The sequence below is a fragment of the Phaenicophaeus curvirostris genome, chromosome 1 (assembly GCF_032191515.1).
Source record: "Phaenicophaeus curvirostris isolate KB17595 chromosome 1, BPBGC_Pcur_1.0, whole genome shotgun sequence".
Lineage (NCBI taxonomy): Eukaryota > Metazoa > Chordata > Aves > Cuculiformes > Cuculidae > Phaenicophaeus > Phaenicophaeus curvirostris.
In genome coordinates this window covers 34,129,827-34,155,036 of record NC_091392.1, presented here as the reverse complement: position 1 = coordinate 34,155,036, position 25,210 = coordinate 34,129,827, and the positions used below count along the sequence as shown (strand labels likewise).

Below are 25,210 nucleotides of genomic sequence, written 5' to 3'. Positions count from 1 at the left end.
ACTCAGCTCCCCCTGCCTGATGTTAGAAAAGAAGATGGAGTGCGATGTAAATAGCTAAAAAGTAGGGAATTAGGAGGATACCCATTACACCAATGCAAGGACAGTGCTCCCCAGCCTTATCTCATGCCTTTCTTGACTTTTTAGCTTTTGCCTTGCATGATTGTATGTGCTTTCTCTAGTGGGATTTAAGGGCAATACTTATTTCTTGCCCTCCTGCTGTCACAACATTACTGTCATTACATTTTCATGGGTTTACTTGCAAAACCAGCTTGTGTAGAGGAAAAGGACTGAATTAAAAATCTTAGCTACTAGAGCAGGGTTAGGTATACTGTACTTCATAAAACAGAAGTAAAACCTAAATGTCAGAGGAAAAGGAAGAATTTTTAAACTAGTGTAATTTTAAACTTTCTTTAAAAAAGAAAATTCCAGAAGGACCACTGTATGTTTTTGCCTGTAAAAATGCCGTATCCTTGAACAGCTGTTCTTTAGTTACAGAAATACCCAAAAATGTTCAGAATTAATCAGCTATTTTTAGAACTAGTAAAACAAAAATTGATTTTAATTAGTTTGGACTAAGACCTGAATTAATAAATTATCATAATTTTGTGTTCACATTATAGGCATTGAAAACTTCAGATTTTTTGCTAAAAATTAGAGTAAAACCAAATTAGAGCAGCCTGAATGGCACATGGAAATCATAGTTTTATTTATTTGCAGTTCATGTGTTTTATTTCATCGCAAGTGATATTTTACCCTCATTCTTTTTGTCATCTTTTTGAAAGAAACGCTCCTAATAAGTACTGAATTACTTCTAAAAATCATGAATTTATTGAAGCAAATATTTTTCTTAATTCTAATTCTTGCTTCTATTTACCTATATAACTTAGTTGAATAAGTGTTTTTAACCTGTGTGTGCAATAAATCCTGTGAAGAATTCGCATTTAAAACTATCACACAAAACAGTGTTGTAAGGAAGATAATGTGGAGAGCTCCACTTATCAAACTGATCTTGACTACCAGAAAATCTCTCCTAAAAATCTCTTCTATTGCCTAGCAGATCTGTAGGAGTGATTGCAAACTAATTTGCTCTTCTGCTGGGTACTAGGAATACAAGAATCTATGTTGAAGCAGCATCATGACCCACACTAAAAAGATGAGAAAATGCCAAATTATGGCTTATCCTATTTGAGTCATTGTAGGAAATAAGTGTTAAACTACAAAATATCACTCTATTTTTCGTAGCAATGATCATCAGGGGATAACAATTTCAATAGCTTTTAATGAAGATTTTGTGTCTGGCAATTATTTTGTACTTTTATTTATTTTATGGAAAAATCTGCATGTATAGCAGAAATGAATAATTAAGAAGGAGATAGGTGGGACACATGAGATTTCTTTCTTACAGACAACCTGCAGAAAAATGTGGAAGTGTTATTTTACAGCTATAGAATGAAATTTGTAAGCTTCAGACTATTTCTATGTCCCTTTAATAAAGTGAATTGTCTACAGTGAAAAAATAGATCAGTAATGTATTTTAAATGCAGGAAGTCTATCTGATTCCTCTAAGTGTCTTTTTTTTTTTTCTCTTTGAAGAAGAAAATTCAATATTTAGAGAGCTGTGCAAATCAGTCTAGATATTCTAGTACCATAACTTGTAACATTTTAAAAGCTCCTGAAACAACAGCTAAGGGGATATGTTCCTCAAATGTTCTTTTGTTTCTCCGTCTGACTTCAGCGTTATATTTGGACCTGAAAGTCACTCCTCTGCTGAGTCCTGGCAAACGTCTGAGATCTTAGACGTCAACTTTACAGTGTAGAATAAATCAGTTTATATATTTTTTAGCTTACTTAAGTTGTATACATATATTATCAGTCCTAGTGCAGACATGGTTGTAGAGAACTGACCTTCTGTTAGGCTTGTTTCCGTATTGTGCTAAAGTCAGATTCTCTTGAGGGCAATCTCCCTAAACAAATGAGTAGCCAGGGACCAAGCCTTGTCTCTGCTGATGTAGCTCCTTCCCTTGGAGAGAGATGCAATCTCACATACTTAAAATTTGGATGTTACCTCCTGGGAATGCTTCTTTTTCTGCCTCTGCATTGATTATACAGGGATACCCAGCTTAGACTAGATGCCAGAGCTGTAGATATCCAAAATACGGTGACATGCTTGGCTTGTTTAGGAGAGAGATTCTCTTCGGAGGCAGTCCTGAAGAGCAAAGGAGTCTAGGAAGACTGGGCGTTCTTCAAGAAGGAAGACTTAAAGGCTGGAACAGACTGTCTCCATGCGCTGAAAGATGAGATGGCGGGGAAGAAAACTGACCTGGCTGAACAGAGAGCTTTGGCTGGAGCTCAGAATAAAAAAAAAAAAGAGAGTTTATGACCTTTGGAATAAGGGACAAGCAACTCAGAAAGACTACAAAGATGTCGTGAGGTTATGCAAGGAAAAATTAGAAGGGCCAAAGCCCAACTAGAACTTAATCTGGCTACTGCAGTAAAAGAAAGTGAAAAAAAAAGTTTTAATAAATGTATTAGCAGCAAAAGGAGGGTTAAGGAGAATCTCCAGCTTTTATTAGACATGGGGAGAAACGTAGTGACAAAGAATGAGGAAAAGGCTGAGGAACTTAATGCCTTCTTCTCTTTGGTGTTTAAAAGACTTGTTCTTCTCTGGATACCCTGCCTTCTGAGCTGGAAGATAAGGAGCAGAGTGGAGCCCCCATAATCCAAGAGGAAATTCTTAGCAGCCTGCTGCACTGCTTAGACACATATACCAGTTTATGGGGCCAGATAAGATCAACATAAGAGTACTGGAGGAACAGGCATAAGTGCTCAGAAAGACACTTTCCATCATTCATCAGCTGTCCTGGCTAACTGGAGAGGTCCCAGTAGACTGGAGGTTAGCAAATGTGATACCCATCTACAATAGGGAAGGAAGGACCAAAAGGATGATCTGGGGAAATACAGGCCTGTCATTCTGACCTTGTTGCTGGGCGAAGGTCATAGAGCAGATCATCTTAAGTGCCATCATAGAGCACTTACAGGATAACGAGGTGATCAGGCCCAGTGAGCATGGGTTTAGGGAACACAGGACCTACCTGACTAACCTGATCTCTTTCTATGACAAGGTGACCCACTTAGCAGATGAGGGAAAGCCTGTAGTTGTTGTCTACTTAGACTTAGTGAAGCCTTTCACACCATTTCCCATAGCATTCTCCTGGAGAAACTGGCTGCTCATGACTTGGACAGGCATATTCTTTGCTGGGTAAAAAACTGCCTAGATGACTGGGCCCAAGGAGTTCTGATGAATGGAGTTAAATCTATTTGGTGGCTGATCACAAATGTTGTTCCCCAGGGCTCAATATTGGGGCCAATTATGTTTAATACCGTTATTAATGGTCTGTTCAAGGGGTTGAGAGCACCCTCAGTAAGTCTGCAGATGACAACAAGTTGTGCAAGAGTATTGATACGACTGAGGGTAGAAAGGCTCTACAAAAGGATCTGGAGAGGCTGGAACAACGGGCCACGGCCAATTATATGAGGTTTAACAAGTCCAAGTGTACTGCATTTGGGTCACAACAACCCCATGCGACACTACAGTCTTGGGGATGAATGGATTGAAAACTGTCCAGCCTAAAAGGACCTGTGGGTTTTGGTCAACAGGCAGCTGAATATGAGCCAGCAGTATCCCTAGGTGGCAGTAGGCCAATAGCATCTTTGCTCGTGTCAGAAATAGTGTGGTCAGCAGGGTTAGGGAAGCGATTATCCCCCTGTACTCACCACTTGTGAGGCTGCATGTTGAACACTGTGTTCAATTTTGGGCCTCTCACTGCAAGAAACACGTTAAGCTGCTAGAGGGTATGCAAAGAAGGGCATCAAAGCTGATGAAAGTTCTAGAGCACAACTATTATCATGAGCTGCTGAGCGAACAGGGGTTGTTCAGTCGGGAGGAAAGGAGGCTGAGGGGAGACCTTACCCCTCTCTAAAACTAACTGAAAGGAGGTTGTAGTGAGGTGGGTGGTGGTCTCTTCCCCCAAGTAACAAGTGATAGGATGGGAGGAAACAGCTTCAAGTTGCATCAGGGAAGATTTAGATTGGGTATTAGGAAAAAATTCTTCCCCAAAGAGGTTGTCAAGAATTGGAACAGGCTTCCCAGGGAAGTGATTGTCACCATCTCTGAAAGTATTTAAAAGATATTTAAATGTGGTGCTCAGGGACACGGTATAATTGTGAACTTGGCAGTGCTGAGTTTATGGTTGGACTTGAGGATCTTAAAGGTCTTTTCCAACCTAAACAATTTTATGACATATGTCTCTGCTTTTATAGAGAACAGTGGAAACACCACTTTCTTTATTCTTATAATAATATAATAAATGGTGGTATAAATATTCAGGAAGTAAACAAAAATTTCAAGATGAATTGCTGTGCTAAATTTTGGATCCTTCTACTTAGAGATGATTTCTTATATGTCTGTGACTTTGTATGTATGTATGTATGCATGTATACATATGTATAATACTTGAAAAAAATAAGCAGAGATAAAATTCCAGCAAGTATCTCCTATCTGCAAGTCAGATACTGCTGTTGCTTTTGACGCACTGAGCCATGCATGCACTGCTGAAATTTGGTTTTTGTTCATTCAGCTGACAACATATTAATGTTATATATGCAGTGCTAGATTCTAGAAATGACTGTATGGGAAAGGGAATGTGGATGAACGTGCCACTACCTTTAAGAGATGAGTCAGAGGTTTGGAAATAACCAGATAGCATAGGTATTATGCAGCATATTTGCTAAAGTAAAAATCCAGGCAAACGAGTTACTCACCACAAACACTAGAGCACTTGTGTGTGAAAAAAAAGTAAATTCACAGTGTCCTTGTTTACTTTTATATTGTGGGTCTTGTTCCTTAGACATTATAGGCGCCCAGACATAATATAACTCCGAAGGAATGTGTACTTTAACATTATGAATTAACTGTTGAAACATAGCTCTACCACTGAAATCAGGAAAGCTTGTCTCACTGCTGCATCTTTGGTTTCTGATTTCCCTATCTTTTTATTTTGTTTTACAATGCGCTGCTAACTGCAGCTGCACCTGGAGGATATGTGCTAGGTTTATTCTCAAGATTTCCCTGACTTGTGAGGCCTATGAAGATAAAACGGCCCCTAGATTTGTGCATGTGATCAGACAAGGTATTTCATGAATGGCGTTTTGTCAAATCCTACAGTGTATCCCCTTGCTGTTCAGCTTTTAAGGTGGTGAATCGAAGGGGAAGGCAATTCTTGTTTTGTGACAGTCTCCCACGCACTAAAGAAGATTATGCTTGGCTCCCTTCAGAACATATCACTGCTCCAGATCTGAACAGTTATTTAATGCTCATCTATTTTTTCTGGAGTGCAGTTTAGAACTAAAGCAGTAAAAACATTCATTGTGAGTCAGTGTAGATACTCCCAAGGAGCTGTGGGTAGTTGGTTATTTCTCCATAACACTTTCATCTAACCTTGAAAAGAGGCATGGCCCTACAGATGTTTATAAAATGTTGCTCCTCTGTTGTCATTTTTGACATGCTGTTAGACACTGGAAAACAAATACACTGTACCACTCTGTATTGTACATGGTATTCAGCTTCAGTAGGAGGCATGGTTGCTTGGCTCTTCCATGAGTCTCATGTCCAGTGCAGGAGCCTTGGGCAGTCTGGGGTAATGGAAAATTAGTTTACTCATAATTTACTCACAGTCTGCTCCACATGTACTTTTTATGGCCCTGGAAAGCTCATGCCCAAGAACTTCTAGCAAGCTGTACTGCACTCAGTGCTTGCATCTCAGCAATGATCTAGATACACAAAGTGCCTGGCTTATTTTGTGGATGGATGGTAACGAAAAGGGAGCCTAGCATGGCCCCTCGCATCCCTGGATGCAGTAAATGAGCTTCCACGGACATAGAGGGTAATATGTCAAGCACAAAGCCATGCCATTCTCTGAAAAAGTCACTGAGTAATTATGATTTTTTTCCTATATCTTCTCTCCTAATAGGTTTCTCTTGAAGGTGTGAATTACTTCAGATGTTTTCATTACCTGACAGATTTTACAAAGCATACTTCTGGAGTTCTAGGACCTTTGATGTTTTTGCAGCTTTTGACTTTGGATAGCAAGATGAGTAGTGTATATATTTCCTATCAACAGCTTCTATTAACCAGAGTTCCGTCAGAAACAAGTGCCAGAGAATCTGCCAGGAGCATCTTAAGAATACCTTTTCAGCAAGAAGAGATATCTGAAAGCATTATCTCCTGGGACTCCTTGAGCAAAAATATTCTTGATTGCACTGCTCTGAATGGTTCTCCTGGCATTTTCTCCCCTTTCATTTTGCTTGTTGAAACGTGCTTTCTTTTCCACTGTCTTGAAGAAAAGCCAGACTCTTCCCAGGCCACACAGTTTCAATTCATAGACTCTGTCTTGATACTTATTGATTCATCATGCCCGTGGCTTAGAGACTTGCTATTTATGTGGAATCAATAATGTAGTGGGAAGGTTGTAGCAGGGGAGATCAGTCTAAAAGAGGGTATTTCACAGGACTAGACATGTGCCTTGTTAGCAGTTTTTTTCTAAAGGCCTGAGTTAAGTTCCTCCCCTGACTATGTACTTCAAAGAGCTTGCCCAGGGCTCTACAGAAGCAAGCTGGAACTTAAAATTAAGATCTTTCTTTCAGATGGTGAACTGTATGCTGGGACATCCTACAGAGTTTCTCTGAACATGTGTGTGGGAGTCTGAATCACTGTGGAGAAGTCATAGAAGGCAAGGGGTGGAAAAGGAAAATTAATAAACCTAATTTTCAGGAAAGGAAGTATGCACACATATACCTGCAGTTTGTGGAAGGAATATTTCAAGGTATATTTGATAATATGGTCTAATTGGCAGATTACACAGAGCTGCGGAGTGGAATGTTATGTATCATAAAACATATATTGCAGCATTAAAGACATTTCAAATTACTACGGAGAGCATTCTATCCAGTCTTGAAAACAGGTAAGGCAAAACAAAAAAAAAAGCCAAAACAAACCACAAAAGAAAAAAATTGACCCTGTCTGTAAAACTCTGTCTGTAAAAACAGCTAGCCAACCAAACAACCAACAAAAATCTTGGAGAATTTCTAGAATGTGGAATTAAAAAGAAATATTTTTCTTATAGATAAGTTATGTTAAATTTTTTCACATATTTATCTGATGAAAGTACACACACAAACAAATGTAAAAAAATATTTTCATAAACTTACACTGTATTTATATTTAAATATCCTTTCAAGATGAATGGGGGGGTATGCAGGTGTTTGTAACTGCCTTTCTGTATAGAAGAGGGATATAAAGTGACTCAGTATGGTGGGTATTCTGTTTGGAAAAATTCTACACAATGAGAATCTTGGCAGAATTTTTGGAAGTCCATCTTAACCTCACTGAGTAGTTTCTGCCAATTCATCACTAAAATCCCAGAGTGCTTCTGTTATAGTGTGCATTTTAGACTTGATCAGCTTAATAGCTCTTCAGTACAGATTTTAAACATGCAATGTTCATATTGATCCTTAGAAAAACAGCTTTGTGCTTCTTACTTTGGAAGTCATTGCTTTCTCTTTTTTTTTTTTGTAATTTATTAAAGACTTTCCACATAAATTTGAAATGTGGGGGGCTGTTGCTTGTTTAACCTTAAAGAATCATACCATGGGGTGAATGAGGGGCACTAAGCATAAAGGAAAGCAGAACAAACGGAATAAAATGCTAAGACTTTGATAATGGAATTCATGGTGACATTTGGGTGCTTAAAAATGAATAGACCTTCTTGTTATGAGATCTACTACCTAAACAAATTTCTGCACCTTAAAAATAAATAAATAATATCTTAACTATGGAAGTAAGATCACACATAAGGAGCTAGATATGTGTTGAGATGGAAATAGATCAGAGAGACCTGTCTGCGTCCTTCTTCGGGGAAACCAAGGTTGTCCTTCCCTTGGCTTCACTTCAGCCGCTGTCTTCACAGAGGCACCGAAAGTCCACTGGGGTGCTTGAGCTATTTTCTAACAAGTATGAGAAGCCTGAAAGCAGGTTGTTCAAAAAGACTATTGAACATACCTTTTCACCTTGTTATGCTAATCCTATTTCATAGCGACTCCCATACACAGCACTTTTCTTTAGACATTTCTTCAGGTGAGGGTTGTGTGCCAGATATGTCGGGGTAGAAAAAGCCTTACTTTTTTTTTTTTTTCCTGAGTTGTCCCTGCGAACATGTTAATTTGTCATCTAGTACAATGTGCCCTGAGACCATTTGGGTCTCAGTTTGAAAGAAAATAAGATTAATAATGAGAGTTATCTAAGGAAACAGGGGAAACATATTCCCCATAAACTGTTTAAAAAATAGGCTTCTGAAGCCTTGAGACAGAGGAAAAAATGGGGGGATTTTTTTTGTATTCTGTCAGATACTGAAGGCTGCTCTGAGACATGTGGTATTGCTTCTTGCTGAGTTGAGATATTTGGCAGAAGGCCCACAGAGAGAGTAGGAGAGGATAAAAAGTCTGTGTGCCAAATGTTCTTTTGAGTGCCTGAGAGCTGGATTGGTCTTTTATTTTTCTCTGTGAAATCATATAATTAGTAATCTCAAACCTCAGCCTCTTAATTTACAAAATGTCTGCACACTTTAATATGTCGTTTGCTTAACATGTTTGATAACAACCTCAGAGATATTGGGGCTTTTGACTTCTTGAAATATTTATAAATTGCTCCTTGCCCTGGGTGTTTCTCTGCCAGCTCTACATAGGCTTGTCTGGTGGATGGTGTCAGCCTGCAACCACTATGGAAGAAACATGGGAAGCATCTTGCTTGCAAAAAGCAAGACAGCTCCATTTCTGGCCCATACTGAAACATGCATCCTTTACTGCTGTCAGCACCCTCCCCTGTCTGCTCTGCGGCCCAGCAAATGGGGTGGTTATGGTCCAGTGGTTCTGCCCTGGGCACCTGCTACAGGAGGCAATGGGAGACCTATTCATCTGGCTGCAGCTGGGTTGCTGATCTTGATGTGATGACTGGGAGAGCATTCAGAGCCATTCTCTTCTCCTCTTCCAGAGGGTGGATGTATAAAGAGCTGCAAGATCCCAAACAATCACTGTGTGTGATCCTGACTCTGAACACTCTATATCCTGACTCTCTTCATAATCTGATTTCAAAAGTAAAAGCAGGACCTAGACAGGGCGACACTCTTGGTTGAGAGAGGGTCACATGAAGAAGAAATTATCCTTCAGGCTGTCTGAAAATTTGTTGTGTTTTGAGTTCCCGTGCCTTGGCTCAAAGTTGGACATGAAGATGTGATGTGTAGCCATTGCCATAAGAAAGCTCTGACTTTTGTGAGGAGATAAGCTTATTTGAGTAACACAGGATCACTCTTGCTGAAGAACTGATTGAATAAAGTCAGTGTCAGTGAGGCCAGAAGGATAAAGTCAGATGGCTTTGAGCTCTCCATGTCCAAATGATCCTACATGAAGTGCTCCATCTGTGGTTTTGTGCTTTGAAAGATGGTATGAATAGCTGGGAATATGCCAGCTTGCTATGTTAGTCCAGTAAGTCTTTTTCTTTCCTTGTGGAGGCAACTCAATCTTTCAGTCCATTTCAGTGCATAGGTTTGCTGTGGGAATATCTGAGGCTTGATCTCACAGGTTCGTTAGTGAACTCTTCTCAGGGGAATGCTTACATTGTAGTTTTCCTTGATATTTTTCCAAAAGCGAAAAAGCCTTCCCACACAGATGGCTATAACTGGTGGCTGGCAAACAAGTTGATGGATGAGATTTTTATTTGGCACAGTGTAGAAAATCATGCTTGGCAATGTGACTGTGGCAAACCATTCATTAGCTTGGCTTTTAAAGGCTACCAGAGATGCTGTCTGCATAGTGGTGTCATATGAACTCTGCTTACTATCCTTCACCCAAGTGGACTGACCAGGTTAATTGCATGGTAAAGGCAGCCCGATGAGAGGAGCTGGGCTATCATCTCCAGCATAAACACTTATAAAGAATTACTCTTGTTATTTTAAAATGGTTCTCTCAGGAGAGAAAACATATTGAAATCAAGAAGTCTGTGAGGGGCTGGAGTTAGCAGGATCTTTTGTGCATGTGTTGCCTACAGGTGGCACTGCAAAAATTATCGGTCCAAGCAATCAGCTCACTTTTTTAACGATTCTCCGGAGAACCTATCCCAAGATATAAGAGACATCAGAACAAAAGAAGAATGAAAGGCTACATTGTAGTTTAAAGTTAAACAGATTCTCCACTGGTGTAAGCAGAACAAAGTATATCTGGGCTTTTTCAGTGCCCAAGGTGACCAAGTGACTTTTAATAGTTATAGCTGAGGTGCAAGATGTGGAGGTGTGAACACAGTAAACAGGACCTCAAAGTCCTGTCAATAAGGTGTTCTTGTGGGATTTTAGTAGATATTTGGGTGGGAAGGAGTTGCCCACATCACAGCATTACTCAAATGAAGCACAAAAGAGGTCCGCATGGCATCTGGCTGGGATGGACTGTTCTCATCAAGCAGGGCAACTCTTCTGCTTGACTCACTGCAGTGTCTGGGCAGGTGCCTCTCGACAGCTATTGATCTACAGATCTAGCAGGTAACCTGTCAAATATGAGAGAATGATCTTGACAGTCTGTGTACATTTCTTAGCAGCAAAGGTTGAGGGTTAAATGTGCTTTTGCCAAGTGCTGCTTACGTCCTTGCTTACTTTTTCTTTCCAAGAGATTTCTAATGCTTGCATCTGTTAGGTTGGTGACTAGAGAAGGTGAGTAGATGTGAAGCTGCTGCGGCTCCTTATCCCCAGGATCTACCAATGGTGAGACTGAGCCAGTGTGCTCCTTAGACTCATATGGATGAACAGATAGATACGTATATTTCCACACACAGAGTACACACAGAGTCAGCCACACAGATCAAGGCAGACAAAACAAAATGATTTTTCTGGCACCCATGTTAATGCATACAGCAATCACACAATGGATGGCCCAGTCCTCTTCCCTGGCTGATTAGGACTGAAGTCTGTTAGTAGAAGGGGATATGTATGTATACAAATGCACAAAATGGATCACTGCAGTAACTGGTCTTAGACGCTCAACTGGCAGCTTGTCCCAGGTCCACCTATCGACAGTTCTTTTCACTTGGATTCACGAGCCCATGAGTTTGTCATCTCATGCCAGCTGCAGGTAACCAGATCTCTTAATCTACCACCAGCTAGTCTGGTTTAAATTTCCCTAGCATTCACACATACCCTTTCAGAGAAGCGTTCACCCACTAAAAAGGTAGAAATGTGATTTAATGAGAATGCAGGACAGCTTGCAGTGTTTGAGCACAAGGCTCAGCCAGGCAAGTGTACTGATAAGTTGCTGTTTGTACTTCAGTGGCTCCTCTTGTCCTGTCCCTTTTATTACTCATTCCTCTCCAGTCCACCTTGACCCCTTCCTATTTCCTTCCCCGGTCCTTCCACTAATTATCCCATGGTGAGTCTCACACATTTCCACAAGATGTCTGATGGTTAATTTTACAAAATCCACAAATTCTTTCTACCACCTAATAACAGACCCTATGCCCTTGTAGTCATTAACTGCCTTTAGTCTGCAGATCTTCCTGGGGAGGCATTTTTTATGCGCTGACTCATCTCAGTGAGTTTCCTAAAAGGCCCAGGGGCACCATGAATGGTGCTTGGAGGAGCAGGTCAGTGTGCTCCACTAGTGCTCATTAGCATCCAGGGGTTCCTCTGGGCCCCCAGGTTTTCCACCTTTAACCAGTTGCTGTGCTAATGTGAGGGCTACTTGGCATATCCTCAGTTCTAGGTATCTGGAAAGGGGATCCTTAGGACACTTAGAGGGTAGCTCCTTCCTACTGAAGATTTTCTATGTCAAAGTAAAATTTGGTACTTATTCTTAGTTGTACACAACTTCCGTATTATGTGAATGTTTCAAATACACATGGCATAAATGGAATACAGAGCTAAATAAGTTTTTAAGTAGCCATGTAAAATGTAATGATCGTGTAGAATAAGTTGGCACAAAATTATCATTTTTTCCTGCTGTTTCTATGACACTCCACCATGTGTTATCTGGAAAATAAAGCAGCATGAATGCCTTTACTGAGATGTACCACAACTGTAGCATGCCTCATTGTCACTACTGAGGACACAGTAGCTGCTGCTGTGTCTGTAATTGATTTTTCAGTTCACTGGCCAAACAAAAAGAAAACCAAACAAGTAAGGGTTTTTTTTCAAATCAAATAAAATATTATGCTTATTTTTGAGAATTTTTATTATTTAAAAAATCCCTTAAGTCTGTCATAGCAATAAAAACTACTGTTAAAAAAATTTTAAAAAAAGGAAATAATTTTTTTTGTCCCCCTCTGAGGATGCCTACTTTTAGGTTCAAAGTGTAAAGAAATTTGACTAGATTTTAGAAATAGTTACCCTACTTGGATACTGTGCTTTTAGTAAATGAACTGTTCAATGAAAAGCACATCACAACTCTAATGATGGTTTCAAACATGATTTAATAAACTTAATTAATCATATTTTTTCAGTCACTATGTCTAGACTATGTCATCATTTGCTCAGTCACTGTGTTATGTCCTGCATATGCAATCACAAGAAAAAATATCTCAGTTGCAAATCCATATGTCACCTTTATTCTGATCTTTAAAGGTCATGTACAGTAGGGTTCCTGTCAATGTGGATCTACCATTGCTTCTTTGGGAGTCAGTGGCTTGCTGCTGGCCAGAGGTAATGAGATCATGACTGGTATTGGAGATGCCTCTGCTTTCCCTGATCTCTGTGTTGCCAGTTCTCACTCTGACCCATGGTGCTGAAAGGAAGGTGTGCTTTTTGCGTGTTCACACAAGTAAAATGAGGTTTGTCTTCTTTTTTCCTCAGTTACACTAATGACTGGTCAAATAAAAGATTTTACGTGTATGTTGAGGCTCTGGAACGAGTCCAGAGAAGAGCAAAAAAGCTGGTGAGGGGGCTGGAGAACAGCCCTTATGAGGAACGGCTGAGAGAGCTGGGGTTGTTTAGCCTGGAGAAGAGGAGGCTGAGGGGTGACCTCATTGCTCTCTACAACTACCTGAAAGGAGGTTGTAGAGAGGAGGGTGCTGGCCTCTTCTCCCAAGTGACAGGGGACAGGACAAGAGGGAATGGCCTCAAGCTCCGCCAGGGGAGGTTTAGGCTGGACATTAGGAAAAAATTCTTCACAGAAAGGGTCATTGGGCACTGGAACAGGCTGCCCAGGGAGGTGGTTGATTCACCTTCCCTGGAGGTATTTAAGGCACGGGTGGACGAGGTGCTAAGGGGCATGGTTTAGAGTTTGATAGGAATGGTTGGACTCGATGATCCGGTGGGTCTCTTCCAACCTGGTAATTCTATGATTCTGTAATTCTATGATGATAGTTCTTATATTCTTAGATCAGATAACTGCTGCAATATCTCCACCGAAGTTGATAGAGTATGAATAGACCAAGTTCAGTTTTTTCCTTAACAGCTGTTAGGTGAATATAACAGTAAATATTGAAAGATATTGAAAGTAATTGAATGAAAGAACTGGACAGTGTATTTCTTTTCATGTATCTTTTTTTTTGGTGTTTAAACAGATAAAGTTTAGTTGGAAATCCTGGCTTAGCTGTGGTTGCACAATATTTTGATTGCTTAGATGTGGCAGTTACTAACACATTAAATTATTTAAAAATACAACAATACTCTGTATCCATGTGTCTGTGCATGCATTTTGTGTTTGTGAGATTTTGCAGGTTTATTTGTATCCTTCCTTTTTACAGTGACACTGAGACTGATATGACATATTGAAATTGCTGAAGTGTAGCAGAAAGATAACCTACATTTGTCTTCCGTGTCAATCAGTATGAACAAAGCAAATAGACTATGTGAACAAGAAAATCAACTTTTTCCTGGTCACTTAAGAGTAGGATGGTGATATAGAGCCTAACCTAGAAATGGTACATTATAATCACAAATTTTACCTATTTTTCTGGTATCAATACCTTCTTCCCCCCCTACTCGTTTGAAAATTGTGGTATATAATAGTGACTAATTACTCAGGGAAAACGATGAAGCAGGTTGATAATCTGCTGAAATATTCGTTTCCCCTTGCAGATGGTTACTAAAAAAAAACCACCCAAGTTCCATTATAGTGCTTAATGGAATTATTCATGTGAATGTGGTTTACATAAATAAAGACTACTTGTGTGCCTTTTTTTAAAGACTGAGCCTCTTTCATATGGGACACCTTTCTGATTATATCCAAGATGACAAAAAGTCTAAATTATGAATAACATTAGATGCAATATGGATTGAAACTCATGGCTAAGAGTAGCTTCCATTCCTGCCCTTATTGCTGATCTGTTACTTGTTTCAACTAAAGCTTTAAGACACACACAAACATAAGCAAACACAGCTTTGTACGCTTTATGTAGTCTCTCTGATTTCAGAGGAATTATCTGGAAAGGAATAAAACAAGATACATTTAATTATTGTAAGAATGTAGAGCTGCGGTGCTTGTAGGCTGCTGTAGGAACTGCGTTCTGCAGAAGGTGGTAACCACATATCTATGGCTGCCTCCTCCTGCTGCTTCCCCACGTCTGAAACTGCTTCTCCCTAGTCTGTGGACCCAGTTGGAGGACCTAAACCAGTAGAGAACTAACCCTACAGAAAAGGGATGTTTTTCTGCCAGTCTAAATCCCTGGCTTACTGTCATCACCATCAAATGACAGCAAGGGATGAAAGAGTGCTGTGAAGAGACAAGCGTTCTTCTTCTTCTTCTAGTAGCTGTTAGATGGGTTTAGCTGTATCACTCAGTTGTGCCAGTGTCTTTGCAGAAAGCCTTTTTGATGTTTTTTTTTCTTTTTTTCACTGTTTGTACTGTGGCTCCTGCAATGGTGGGGAATCTGAGGACAGAAACAGCCTGTGACTTTATTTCATCTCATCCATAGCAAAAGGATTTGTTAAGGGCCGGTGTAGGTGTTAATGCATGACTTTCGGGGAGAAAAGACTCAAATGGCCAAGCAGATAGGTGTTAGATTTGGACATGGATGTTGAAGTGGCAAAGTTAGGAAATGGTGATCATAATGAACAATGAAATTCAAAAGACTTACCTTGATTTGGTGCTAGGTTTGTCTATAACCCTGCACTAAATATCTTATATTCAGATTTGTGAGTTGCAAAATAATAATCTTGAACAGTAACTTGCCTTTTTGCCTGGAACAAACTTCCCACAGAAGTAAAAGCGCGGGAGCCATAACTTGCTGCCAGATGCACTGTGCAAGTATGACTGAAATTTCATTTCCCTGAAGGAAAGAAATTTAAAGTTGCCATGAAGGAACAAGTACAGGTGAAATTTATATATATTGAACAGTCTTTGCTGTGTATGTTTAAATGTAGTCTTTAAGCGCGTTCAGTTTTGTGTAAAATGAGAAATAAAAATTACTTAGCTTTATTTTTTTCCCAGGAGCACGATTGTGGCACTGAAGTTTTTCGTTTATCAATATCATACTGATTTATGAGATTGCGGTTATGATTTCACTACATGAAAAGTGCTATAAAAGTGGCAGGTTAATTACAGGTTATACTGTTAATGGGTGAGATATGGTTATGTCTGTTTTCCAAATTACGCTCTCATAATACAGTGTCACATCTTCTGGAACATGATATATACATATATTATGTTAAATATAATCATCCGGAAAACTTCCCATTCTGTACACATAGATATCTCTAAGTCTTTTCAGTCCTTCTTCACATTGATTTCAGGGAGGATTACTTGCATTAGTAGAGAAGGCAGAACTGAGTGTTTGCAGTTTGAATAATGAATTTCTATAGGTTTCCAGAAATAGCGTTGAATTCCTCAAACATTTTCTGCAAACCAAGCAGCATACTTTGAAATCTGTGCTAGGAGAAAAAGAAACAAAACCAAAATGTGAATCTCTTGAAGTGCTATCCTCCTTTCGTGGAATAGTTCAGTGGCTTAATGAGGTTAATTTGTATTAGGTTGTGGGAAATCCTTTATCTACTTTATAGAGGCTTTCATTTCACATCAATGTGACAGATACTGTACTTACCGCATTGGAACTTAATTATTTGATAGCATAAAGAGCTGAAATCCCTACATTTCCTCTCAAGAAATATTCATTGCATACTCTAGGTGGTAAATATAAAGTAGAGGATGGTTGGCCTAGATTTTCAATGTTTGAAATAGCTTTGTATACTTTTCTAGGTTGTTTTGGCTTTATACCTAGAAAATTTTAAAGCAGCTTTGTTAAAGATTCCCAAAATGCTATTAATAGTATATGATTAGTTTTTATACTCTCTCATTTTTCCTGTATCTCTTCACCCCTCAAAATGTTTTTCTGTATTGTACATGAATTTGTGACTGCTTCATTTAACTACATTTTTTCCCATAGAGATCTTAAAATGGCTGATTTTCTTTCCCTAATTACTACAAATCAAGACTTCCAAAAGATTTATTTCAGTATGAGCATTTCCTTCCCAGCATTTTACATCAGCTTTTTGAACTGATTTACATTCAAGATGGCTGTTGGTACAAATAGTATTTTATTTTCTCTTAGCAGGCATATTATGGCATTTCTGTAGACCTGGTAGAGCTGTGTCAAACTATTTAATAAAAGCATGAGGAGACAAAATTTCAGGATCAGTGATACACATCAGAATACAGATAAGGACTGAGAACTAATACAGTGAAAAGTTAAGTGGGGTGAAGTTCACATCCTGCCACTAAATTTACTTGTTCTTTTTGTTGATTGGATGTCTGGTTTTGTATGTTCTTTTCATAAAATACAAATCAGTGAATTAGTGTTAGTGTGTGTGAGTATAATATAAGTGACTAATGTGAATTTACAAAAGGAGCATGTGCTTGTTCTACTGTACTTTATACATTTGAAATATAACCTGGAATATTTTATTTACCATATTCACAAATAAAATAGCTTGTAACACTTTAATGAGAAACATTAATATATTTATTTGAATTGGTTTATTGATATGTATACCAGTAACATAGTTTGGAAAATACTTAAAAGTAATTGTTACAGCAGACTGTGTGGTGCTATTTGTAAAGCTATTTTCTCATCATCAAAAATATGAAAATATCTGAGACTACAAAGTTCAAGTGAATGGTATGAATTGCTTTCCTCATCCTCTATTGAATTAAAATAGCAAATAGTTAGAAAATCAAAGAAAAGCAATTTATGCCAAAAAAGGTCTTCCTCTCCTAGATTTCAATGTACCACAATATGATGGATCATGGGTTAATGCTCACATTGTGTTATATCAGCTATAGTATGGCATGATGTGGTAAAGCATAATCTACTCTGACATACTATGATGTAGTGAGTGATGACAAAGATCACAAACTGTTCAGTGGATTGTGTTCTACTGAAAAATGCATAATTCCACGAATTAAATATTTATTAGTTTATGTTTTGTTGACGATGACCCAGAGTCTAATTGCTGCCTGTGGCTTTGCCTCTAGGCATATTCTTGGGGTCCATACCTTTATTAAGTTTTCCTTCCTCAACCCTTTTGGGAGCTGATACTGCAGAATAACTAGTGAGTGGGTCCAGGGATCAATTTGGGGCTTCTGAAAGCTTCTTAGTAGGGCCTTCTCCTTGTGGAAGCTCTGGTTTATTGTTTGGCATTAGGAACATGAAAGGCAGCTGAAGTGTTCAATAAACAGGCTTTGCTTAAAGTATACAAAAAATTAAACAGCAAAAAAAATGGACGACTTAAGGGCAGTATTAAAACAGATACTGCTTTGCATAATTCATATTCCTCCCTATATAAGGTTGTAGGTTAACACAAGCTGAAAGTTCAGATTTCTTTCTGTCTCCCTTCTGATGGAAATTAGCTAGCTCCAGAAATATCTAATCTTTTATCAGTAACCACCAAATGCTTTATTAAAACAAATTTTTTTTCTGAACTCTAGATCCCTTGGTAACTGGCTGCTGAATCAGAAAGGGAAGTTTGGTAGTTCCTCTTTTACCAAATTTATCCTCTCACAGGATTCCAGTAGCATGATTCTGGTGATCACTCAGAGCACCATGGGTGGGAGTGATGGGCACTGTATATAGGATAATGAAGATAGTCCTGTTGGCTCCCATCTTTGAAAAGCTGTGATCCCCGTGTTTCTAGACTTTCTTTGCAATGCCAGGTAGAAAGAGTTAAAATGTGATTCCTTAGTAGATTATATTTCTGATTTTATTTCTGTTTTTAGTTTGAGGGTTGTCCCTTTATCCTGCTTCCTCTTCTTAGTCCATCTGTAGGAAGGTTTTGGGATATGATACTAAAAACTGCGTCTGCACTGGACATAAAGTCTGGAGACACAGATTCTGAAAAATGGGTATTTTAACATTGTTTCACTTGCATTTCAAGGTTTCTGACTTAGGGAAAAGAAAAAAAAACACCTTGCTTGGTATAGATGCACAGAGATTTTTATGAGAGTCCAAAAATTGGTACAATTTCTAGTCTTGTTTTGTAATGTTTCTGCTTCCCTCTTCACTGGAACAGTCCCATATGCAGCGTTCTCCAGCTGTTCTGCTTTAGCCCTTATTTTCTGCCTGAGATAGTTACACTACATTTGGAAAAGAAATCAACTTTACATTCCAGTGTTAGTACTATTGTAATTCTAGTTTCATGCATGGCAGATTGCCTTACAGAGCCAGGTTTAATGCATTTCTAATTAAAAAACCCCTCTCAAACAGTATGACGCTACCTCACAATGTTATCAAATTGCTCTTTTTTTTATTTTCACAGCTCACCATGTTAAAACTGGGACCTGTGAAGTGGTGGCACTCCACAGATGTTGCAATAAGAACAAGATAGAAGAAAGATCACAGACAGTGAAGTGCTCCTGCTTCCCTGGGCAGGTAGCAGGTACCACACGGGCAGCTCCTTCTTGTGTTGATGGTACTACTACTCTATTGCTTCCTTTTATTGCATGTTCCTAGGGGATTTTGCTGAATTAATGTCCTCAATGAGAACCACTCCATTACAGTTAACTATTTAAAGTAAGAGTAGAAAAACTTCTGCATTTTTGAAGAGCGTGCCCAAGGTGAATGGGAGGAAGATGAGAAAAGTGAATTATTACTCCATGGAAATGCAAAGCAAAATTATTAGATGCCAGTGAAAAGAAACTTCTTGAGAAGCTAAATTTGATCTAAGTAACAGAGTGCCCTTGGAGCTGTATGAAATGAATGTAATTAAAATAGTTTATTCAAAATCTACATGAGCATCTGATTTTCATGTGCCGCAGTCTTAAATGTTATTGTGGATTTATTTTTATCATACAGGAACAAACAAGAAAAAAACCCAAAACATAGTTCTAGTTGGCTTTTAGTCTTTTTAGGACAATACAGTTTTCTTACTCACAGTGCAATATTAATGTTTTACTTAACAAATGTAGCATAGGCTCATATGTTTTATTTGGGAAAATACTAGCTGATTTTTCACATTTCTGTCTCTGAAAGAAGAGCGGGATGGATTCACCCTTTACATGACCTCTTTACTGTTGATATGTTTTTGTCTGTCAGAGATGCTATAAATATGTCATCACTGGGGAATAAATTTAATCAGGCTATGCTAGACCATATAGTAGATCAGACAGAATATACTAACTCAAAAGAAGTGTTTCTACTTAAAACTTCGAAATCTGGCTGAGCAAGAAAAAAATGGTGGTTGAAGAGAAATGCTATGAAACTAGTTCCTGAACTGTAGTAAATTAGAAAAAAAGAACACAGTAAAGAAATTGACTTTGAAGCAAATAGCACCTTGTGCCAATTGAGACCTAATTTCTTATGAAGGTTCTGTGCTGACTGATCGTCACGGACTAGTTGTCAATGTATTTGCAACATTTTCCTGGAAAATAAAAGAAATATTGCAACATAATATTCTACTAAAGTGTCCATTTCAACAACATGTTGAATGTGTTTATTTTTCTCACTTGTAGCTTCAATAGTGGAGCAGAAATGGTGGTGCCATATGCAACCATGTCTTGAAGGGGAAGAATGTAAAGTTCTTCCAGATCGCAAAGGATGGAGCTGTTCCTCTGGGAATAAAGTGAAAACAACTAGGGTAGGTATGATTCCAACCTGACATGTTATCAACAGGTAAAAAACCCCAAACCCATGCACAGGAAATTGGGTGCACATAGAAGATATGACTTGAGAAGATAAAAAAGTGTGGGAAGAGTCATACTGGGATTGGACTTCCTGGTCCTGCACACTTTTCTCTGCATACTTTCAATTGCTTGAACATGGTAAGCAGCATGCCAGAACTTCTCAGGTAAGCAACAGAGATAGTAGAGATGACCCCTTTGGTAGCTGATGACCCAATCATAGCTGAATACCATTAATGATCAAATGTATTCTAATATACTTGTCTCTGAAACCAGTTGCGTGCAGTCTACACAGCCTGCTAAGCTCTTCATTCATGGGGTAACAAACAGGTGCATTCTTATCAATAACATGAAATTACTGTGTTTCTATATAGAAACTGCTGAATATGGTAAGCATTTGACATATCATTACAGTATGATATTCTGATTCTTTCCATCTTGTATGACCAGGATATACTAAAAAATTTTGACAGAATTTCAGTGGATTCCTTTTCTCCGTATAACACTTCTTATATTATTGCTTCAAAATTATATTAACAGAAATAAATCTAACATTCATAATGCACAATGCGTGAAAACAAAGTAATTGTGTTGTCAGCTCTGCTTTTTAGTGTCTAAGAGAAACAGAAGAATAACAAACTCTTCAGATAAGCACTGGTGGAGTTCAAGGTCTTGAGAAGTATGGGACAGGTGAGGAGTATAGTCAGGACCCTAAATTTTAGGAAAATTTAGGCTCTTCAAGAAGTTAGTTGGTAGGGAGGGGAAGAGACCAGTGTTGCTGAGTCGAGACCTGCTGGTTGAACTAAAGACCAAGAGGGAAATGGACAGGCAGTGGAAGCAGGGACCAGTGATCTGGGAAGAGTACATGGACACTGCCTGGTTGTGTAGGGATGGGTCAGGAAGGGAAAGGTGCAGCTGGAGCTGAACTTGACAAGGGAAGCAAAGAAGAACAAGAAGGGCTTCTACAGGTACGTCAACAAGAAAAGGAAGGTTAAAGAAAGTGCACCCTCCCGATCAACTAAAGTGGTGACCTCAAATCAACAGATGAGAAGGCTGATCTACTCAAATTTTTGCCTTAGTCTTCACTGGAAACTGCTCTCCTCACCCTTCCTGGGTCAGTGGACAACAAGGTGAGAACGACGGGGATAAAACCACTCTCACTGTACAGGAAGGTCAGTTTCATGACCATCTGAGGAACCTGAACATATATGAGTCTATGGGACCTGATGTGATACTTCCCAGAGTCCTGAGGGAATTGGCTGATATGGTTGCTAAGACACTCTGTGATATTTGAAAAGTCTTGGGAGTCCAGGGAAGTTCCTGGTGACTGGAAGAAGGGCAACTTTGTGCCCATTTTTAAAAAGGGTAGAAAGGATGACCCTAGGAACTACTGACCTGCTAGCCCCACCTCTGTGCCTGAGAAGATCATGGAACAGGTCCTCCTAGAAGCTATGCTAAACCACATGGAGGATGGGGAGGTTATTTGAGACAGTCAGCAAGGCTTCACCAAGTACAAGACATGCCTGACCAACCTAGTGGTTTTCTATGATGCAGTGACCACATCAGTGGACACAGGAGCAACGGAGGTAATCTGTCTGGAGTTCTTTAAAGCCTTTGACATGGTTCCCCACCACGTCCTTCTCTCGGAATTGGAGAGATATTGCTTTGATGGGTGGATTGTTCAGTGGGTAAGGAATTGGTTGGATATCTGTATTCAGAGAGTAGTGGTCAGCGGCTTGATGACCAGATGGAGATCTGTGACAAGTGGTGTCCCTCAGGGGTCTGTACTGGGACCAGTGCTATTTAATATTTTCATCAGTGATATAGAAAGCAAGACCAAATGCACCCTCAGCAAGTTTGCAGTTGACACCAAGCTGAGTGGTGCAGTTGTTACATCAGAAGAATGGGATGTCATCCAGAGAGACCTGGACAAGATGGAGAAGTGGGCCTATGTGAACCTCATGAGGTTCAAAAAGATATGCACAAGATCCTGCACCTGGGTCAGGGCAATTTGTGGTTTCAATGACAGGCTGGGGAACAACATCATGGACATCATCTCCCTGTGGAGAAGGACCTGGGGGGGTGCTAGTTGATGAGAAGCTTGACATGAGCTGAAAATGTGCACTTCACAGCCCAGAAGGCCAACAGTATCCTGGGCTGCATTACAAGAGGCATTGCTGACAGGTGGATGGAGGTGATTCTGCCCCTCTACTCCACTCTTGTGATACCTCACGTGGAGTATTGTGTCCGGTTCTGGAATTCCCAACATAAGACTGATATGGAACTGTTGGAATGAGACCAGAGGAGAGCTACAAAGATTATCAGAGGGCTGGAGCACCTCTGCTATGAGGACAGGCTGAGAGAGTTGGGGTTGTTCAGCCTGGGGACAAGTGCCAGTACCTGAAGGGGGCCTACAAGAAAGCTGGGGAGGATCTTTTTACAAGGGCGTGTAGTGAAAGGACGAGGGGGATCGGCTATAATTGGAAGGGGGAAGATTTAGATTACACATTTAGGAAAAAATTCTCCACAATGAGAGTGGTGACGCACTGGCGCAGTTTGCCCAGGTAAGTTGTGGATGCCCCCTCCCTGGAAATGTTCCCCATGTGTCTGCTGTGGCAGGGGGATTGGAACTGAATGATCTTTAATAGGTCTCTTCCTACCCAAACCATTTGATGATTCTATTAGATACTTAAACTTCCAAAAGCTACAGCCAACACAATTCTTCATCAACACAGAACAAATTAAAATGCACTCTGAAGACGTGCAGATGTATGTGTAAGCATAAACACATCACCCATACACCTCACCATATGTAACGATGACTGGTTTTGCTTGTAAGTAGTTACTGTTTGTAGTGTGGACCATAATTTACTACTGTGGTGTTTACTCTGTGCAGATATTTGAGTGTTCATGTCATTTGATTTAAATCTTCCCTGCATAAGCACTAAATATCTGGTACATCTCGGTTGTAGAGAAATGTGTTTGCGCTCACTGAATTATATTCCTCCTGTTCAACAGAGAGCTCTACATGTTTCAGTTTTGTATGTATAAGTCTTTAAAACATTTTGTCATTTTTTGAAGGAAGGATACTTCCTCAATGTTTGATAGACAATTCCACTACTGAATCGCCTTTCAAATGTGTTTCTTCTGAAGCTAACTTTGCTCGGATGCTGCCCACATTTACCTTTGTACATGCCAATGCAAATCTGATTATATGTATGTAAAATGTGTGTGCATGTATAATATAATGAAAAGGAACTAGTTTTGTAGAGGCTATTACTACATGACACTATTCATGTTAAAGAATTAATGCTATTTTATATTTTTTGTGCGTGTTTAACAACCAGTAAATAAAAATGTAGGTCTGGATTGTGTTTCTATGGGAAAGAAACGATATCACAAACTGGGAAGATATCTATTAAAATCACCTTGAGGAGATTTCTTCCTAACATTTTGTCAGAAGACATTTTTTTCTGCTTTGGTTAAGATTGTGAAATTCTGTCCACAGTTAGGAATCTGCAGAACCTCAAGGCTCTTTTTCTGAAGGGTTTATGCCTCTGTTACACATTCATAGATTGAGCTCTTTGCAGGATTTGGACTTGTCTTCCGTGGATGATGGCAATCTTCAGGACTCCTTTCATACCTCTTCAGAAGTGACACTATGAAAAAGCCCGTCCTTTTCTCTATTTGCCTTCATATACACTGAGTCAGTACAATGGGTACCTTAATCTGCTAGCAAACCTATGACCACTAAAAGAAAAATACTAATCCCCTTAAATCTCCCACTATTTGTTCTGCCTTCTAGTTTGTCCAGATACTAAATGTTTACCCCTTCCTCCTTCATTTCCCACAAAGCTGCAAAACTGTTCTGAGACAACAGCAAACTTGAATTGAAATTTCTGACAGAGAATTAGTCTCAGTTATTGAAACCAGGTGGCAGGTGAATGAAGTTCTCTGTATTTCCAGATGCAGGGGGCTGAGATTTTAACAGACGTCATTTAGATGCCCAGAAAAATATATTTGTTGTGTTATGACAGTAGCTTATATATTCTTGGTGATCCTTTGTGTTATGACAGTAGTTTATTCTCAAAAAGCAAGTACTTTTCCCTAATATGTAGTGACTACAATATTTTTGTAGCTTCTCTTTCTGCTCCCCAAATCCTATATAAACAACAGGGAAAATTCTAAAGTGCTCTGTGGTTTCAAAACTCCCTTTTTTAAAGAAAAGTAGAAGGAACTGTACTGAGAGACAGTACTAAGAAGTCACAAATAATAAGTTTCTGCTTGTTGAATGAAAACCCATATATGATTATCATGTATAATGTAAAAAGATAAAGAAATAAAGGAAACTGAACAGCTTGGGCGATTTAAGTGCATTGCAGAAAAGTCTTGTGAAGGCTTTCCTGTAAAGGCTAAGAAAGTCTATATTCACCTCCAAACATTTTCTATTTGCCTCCTTCATATGCAGAAAAGTTAACCCAATCAACCACTTCTACAGGATATCAAGTTCAGAAGCAGCACCTATGTTTCCACATCTCAAGCTGTTAATAAATAAGTATTATGTTAGACATAAAACTAGTGGAGGAAGGAGGTATTTTGCTAGTCCAACTCTGATAGTGCATTTAATCACCCTGTTGTGAAAAACAACGATACCAACTTCTTAATACTTATGGCGTCACTAAGTAAAAAGGACAAATGCATAATGGGAGAAAACTAATTGATTTTTAAAAGTGTGGTTTACTTGAGGTTTTATATTTTGTTCAAGTATGGGGATCTAATAAGGTATTACATTCATAATGAATTAGGAATAAAGTGAAAGTTATGGTGGTCAGAATTCAAATGTTAAGAAAAGTCAGGTTGAAAATATTTATCTTCTGAATGCAAAACCAGATGTTATGGAAAGATTAGACTGGTTTTGCTAATTTAACTGCATATTGGTAAGAGAGGGCTGACATTAGGAGTTAACCAAGGAAACAGGATGAATCTGGGGGGAAGGTGTGTATGAATAAGC

General features: G+C 39.1%; 1 protein-coding gene across 7 annotated transcripts in view; it reads left to right on the top strand.

Moving 5' to 3' along the window:
* TAFA2 (TAFA chemokine like family member 2) overlaps positions 1-25,210 on the top strand; it is a 192,510-nt gene that overhangs the window by 149,470 nt on the left and 17,830 nt on the right. For all 7 annotated transcript variants that reach the window (XM_069852312.1, XM_069852303.1, XM_069852294.1 and 4 more), the window contains exons 3-4: positions 18,840-18,992; positions 20,032-20,156. In XM_069852312.1, the coding sequence (XP_069708413.1) occupies positions 18,840-18,992; positions 20,032-20,156 (278 nt within the window). The remainder of the gene's footprint in view (positions 1-18,839; positions 18,993-20,031; positions 20,157-25,210) is intronic.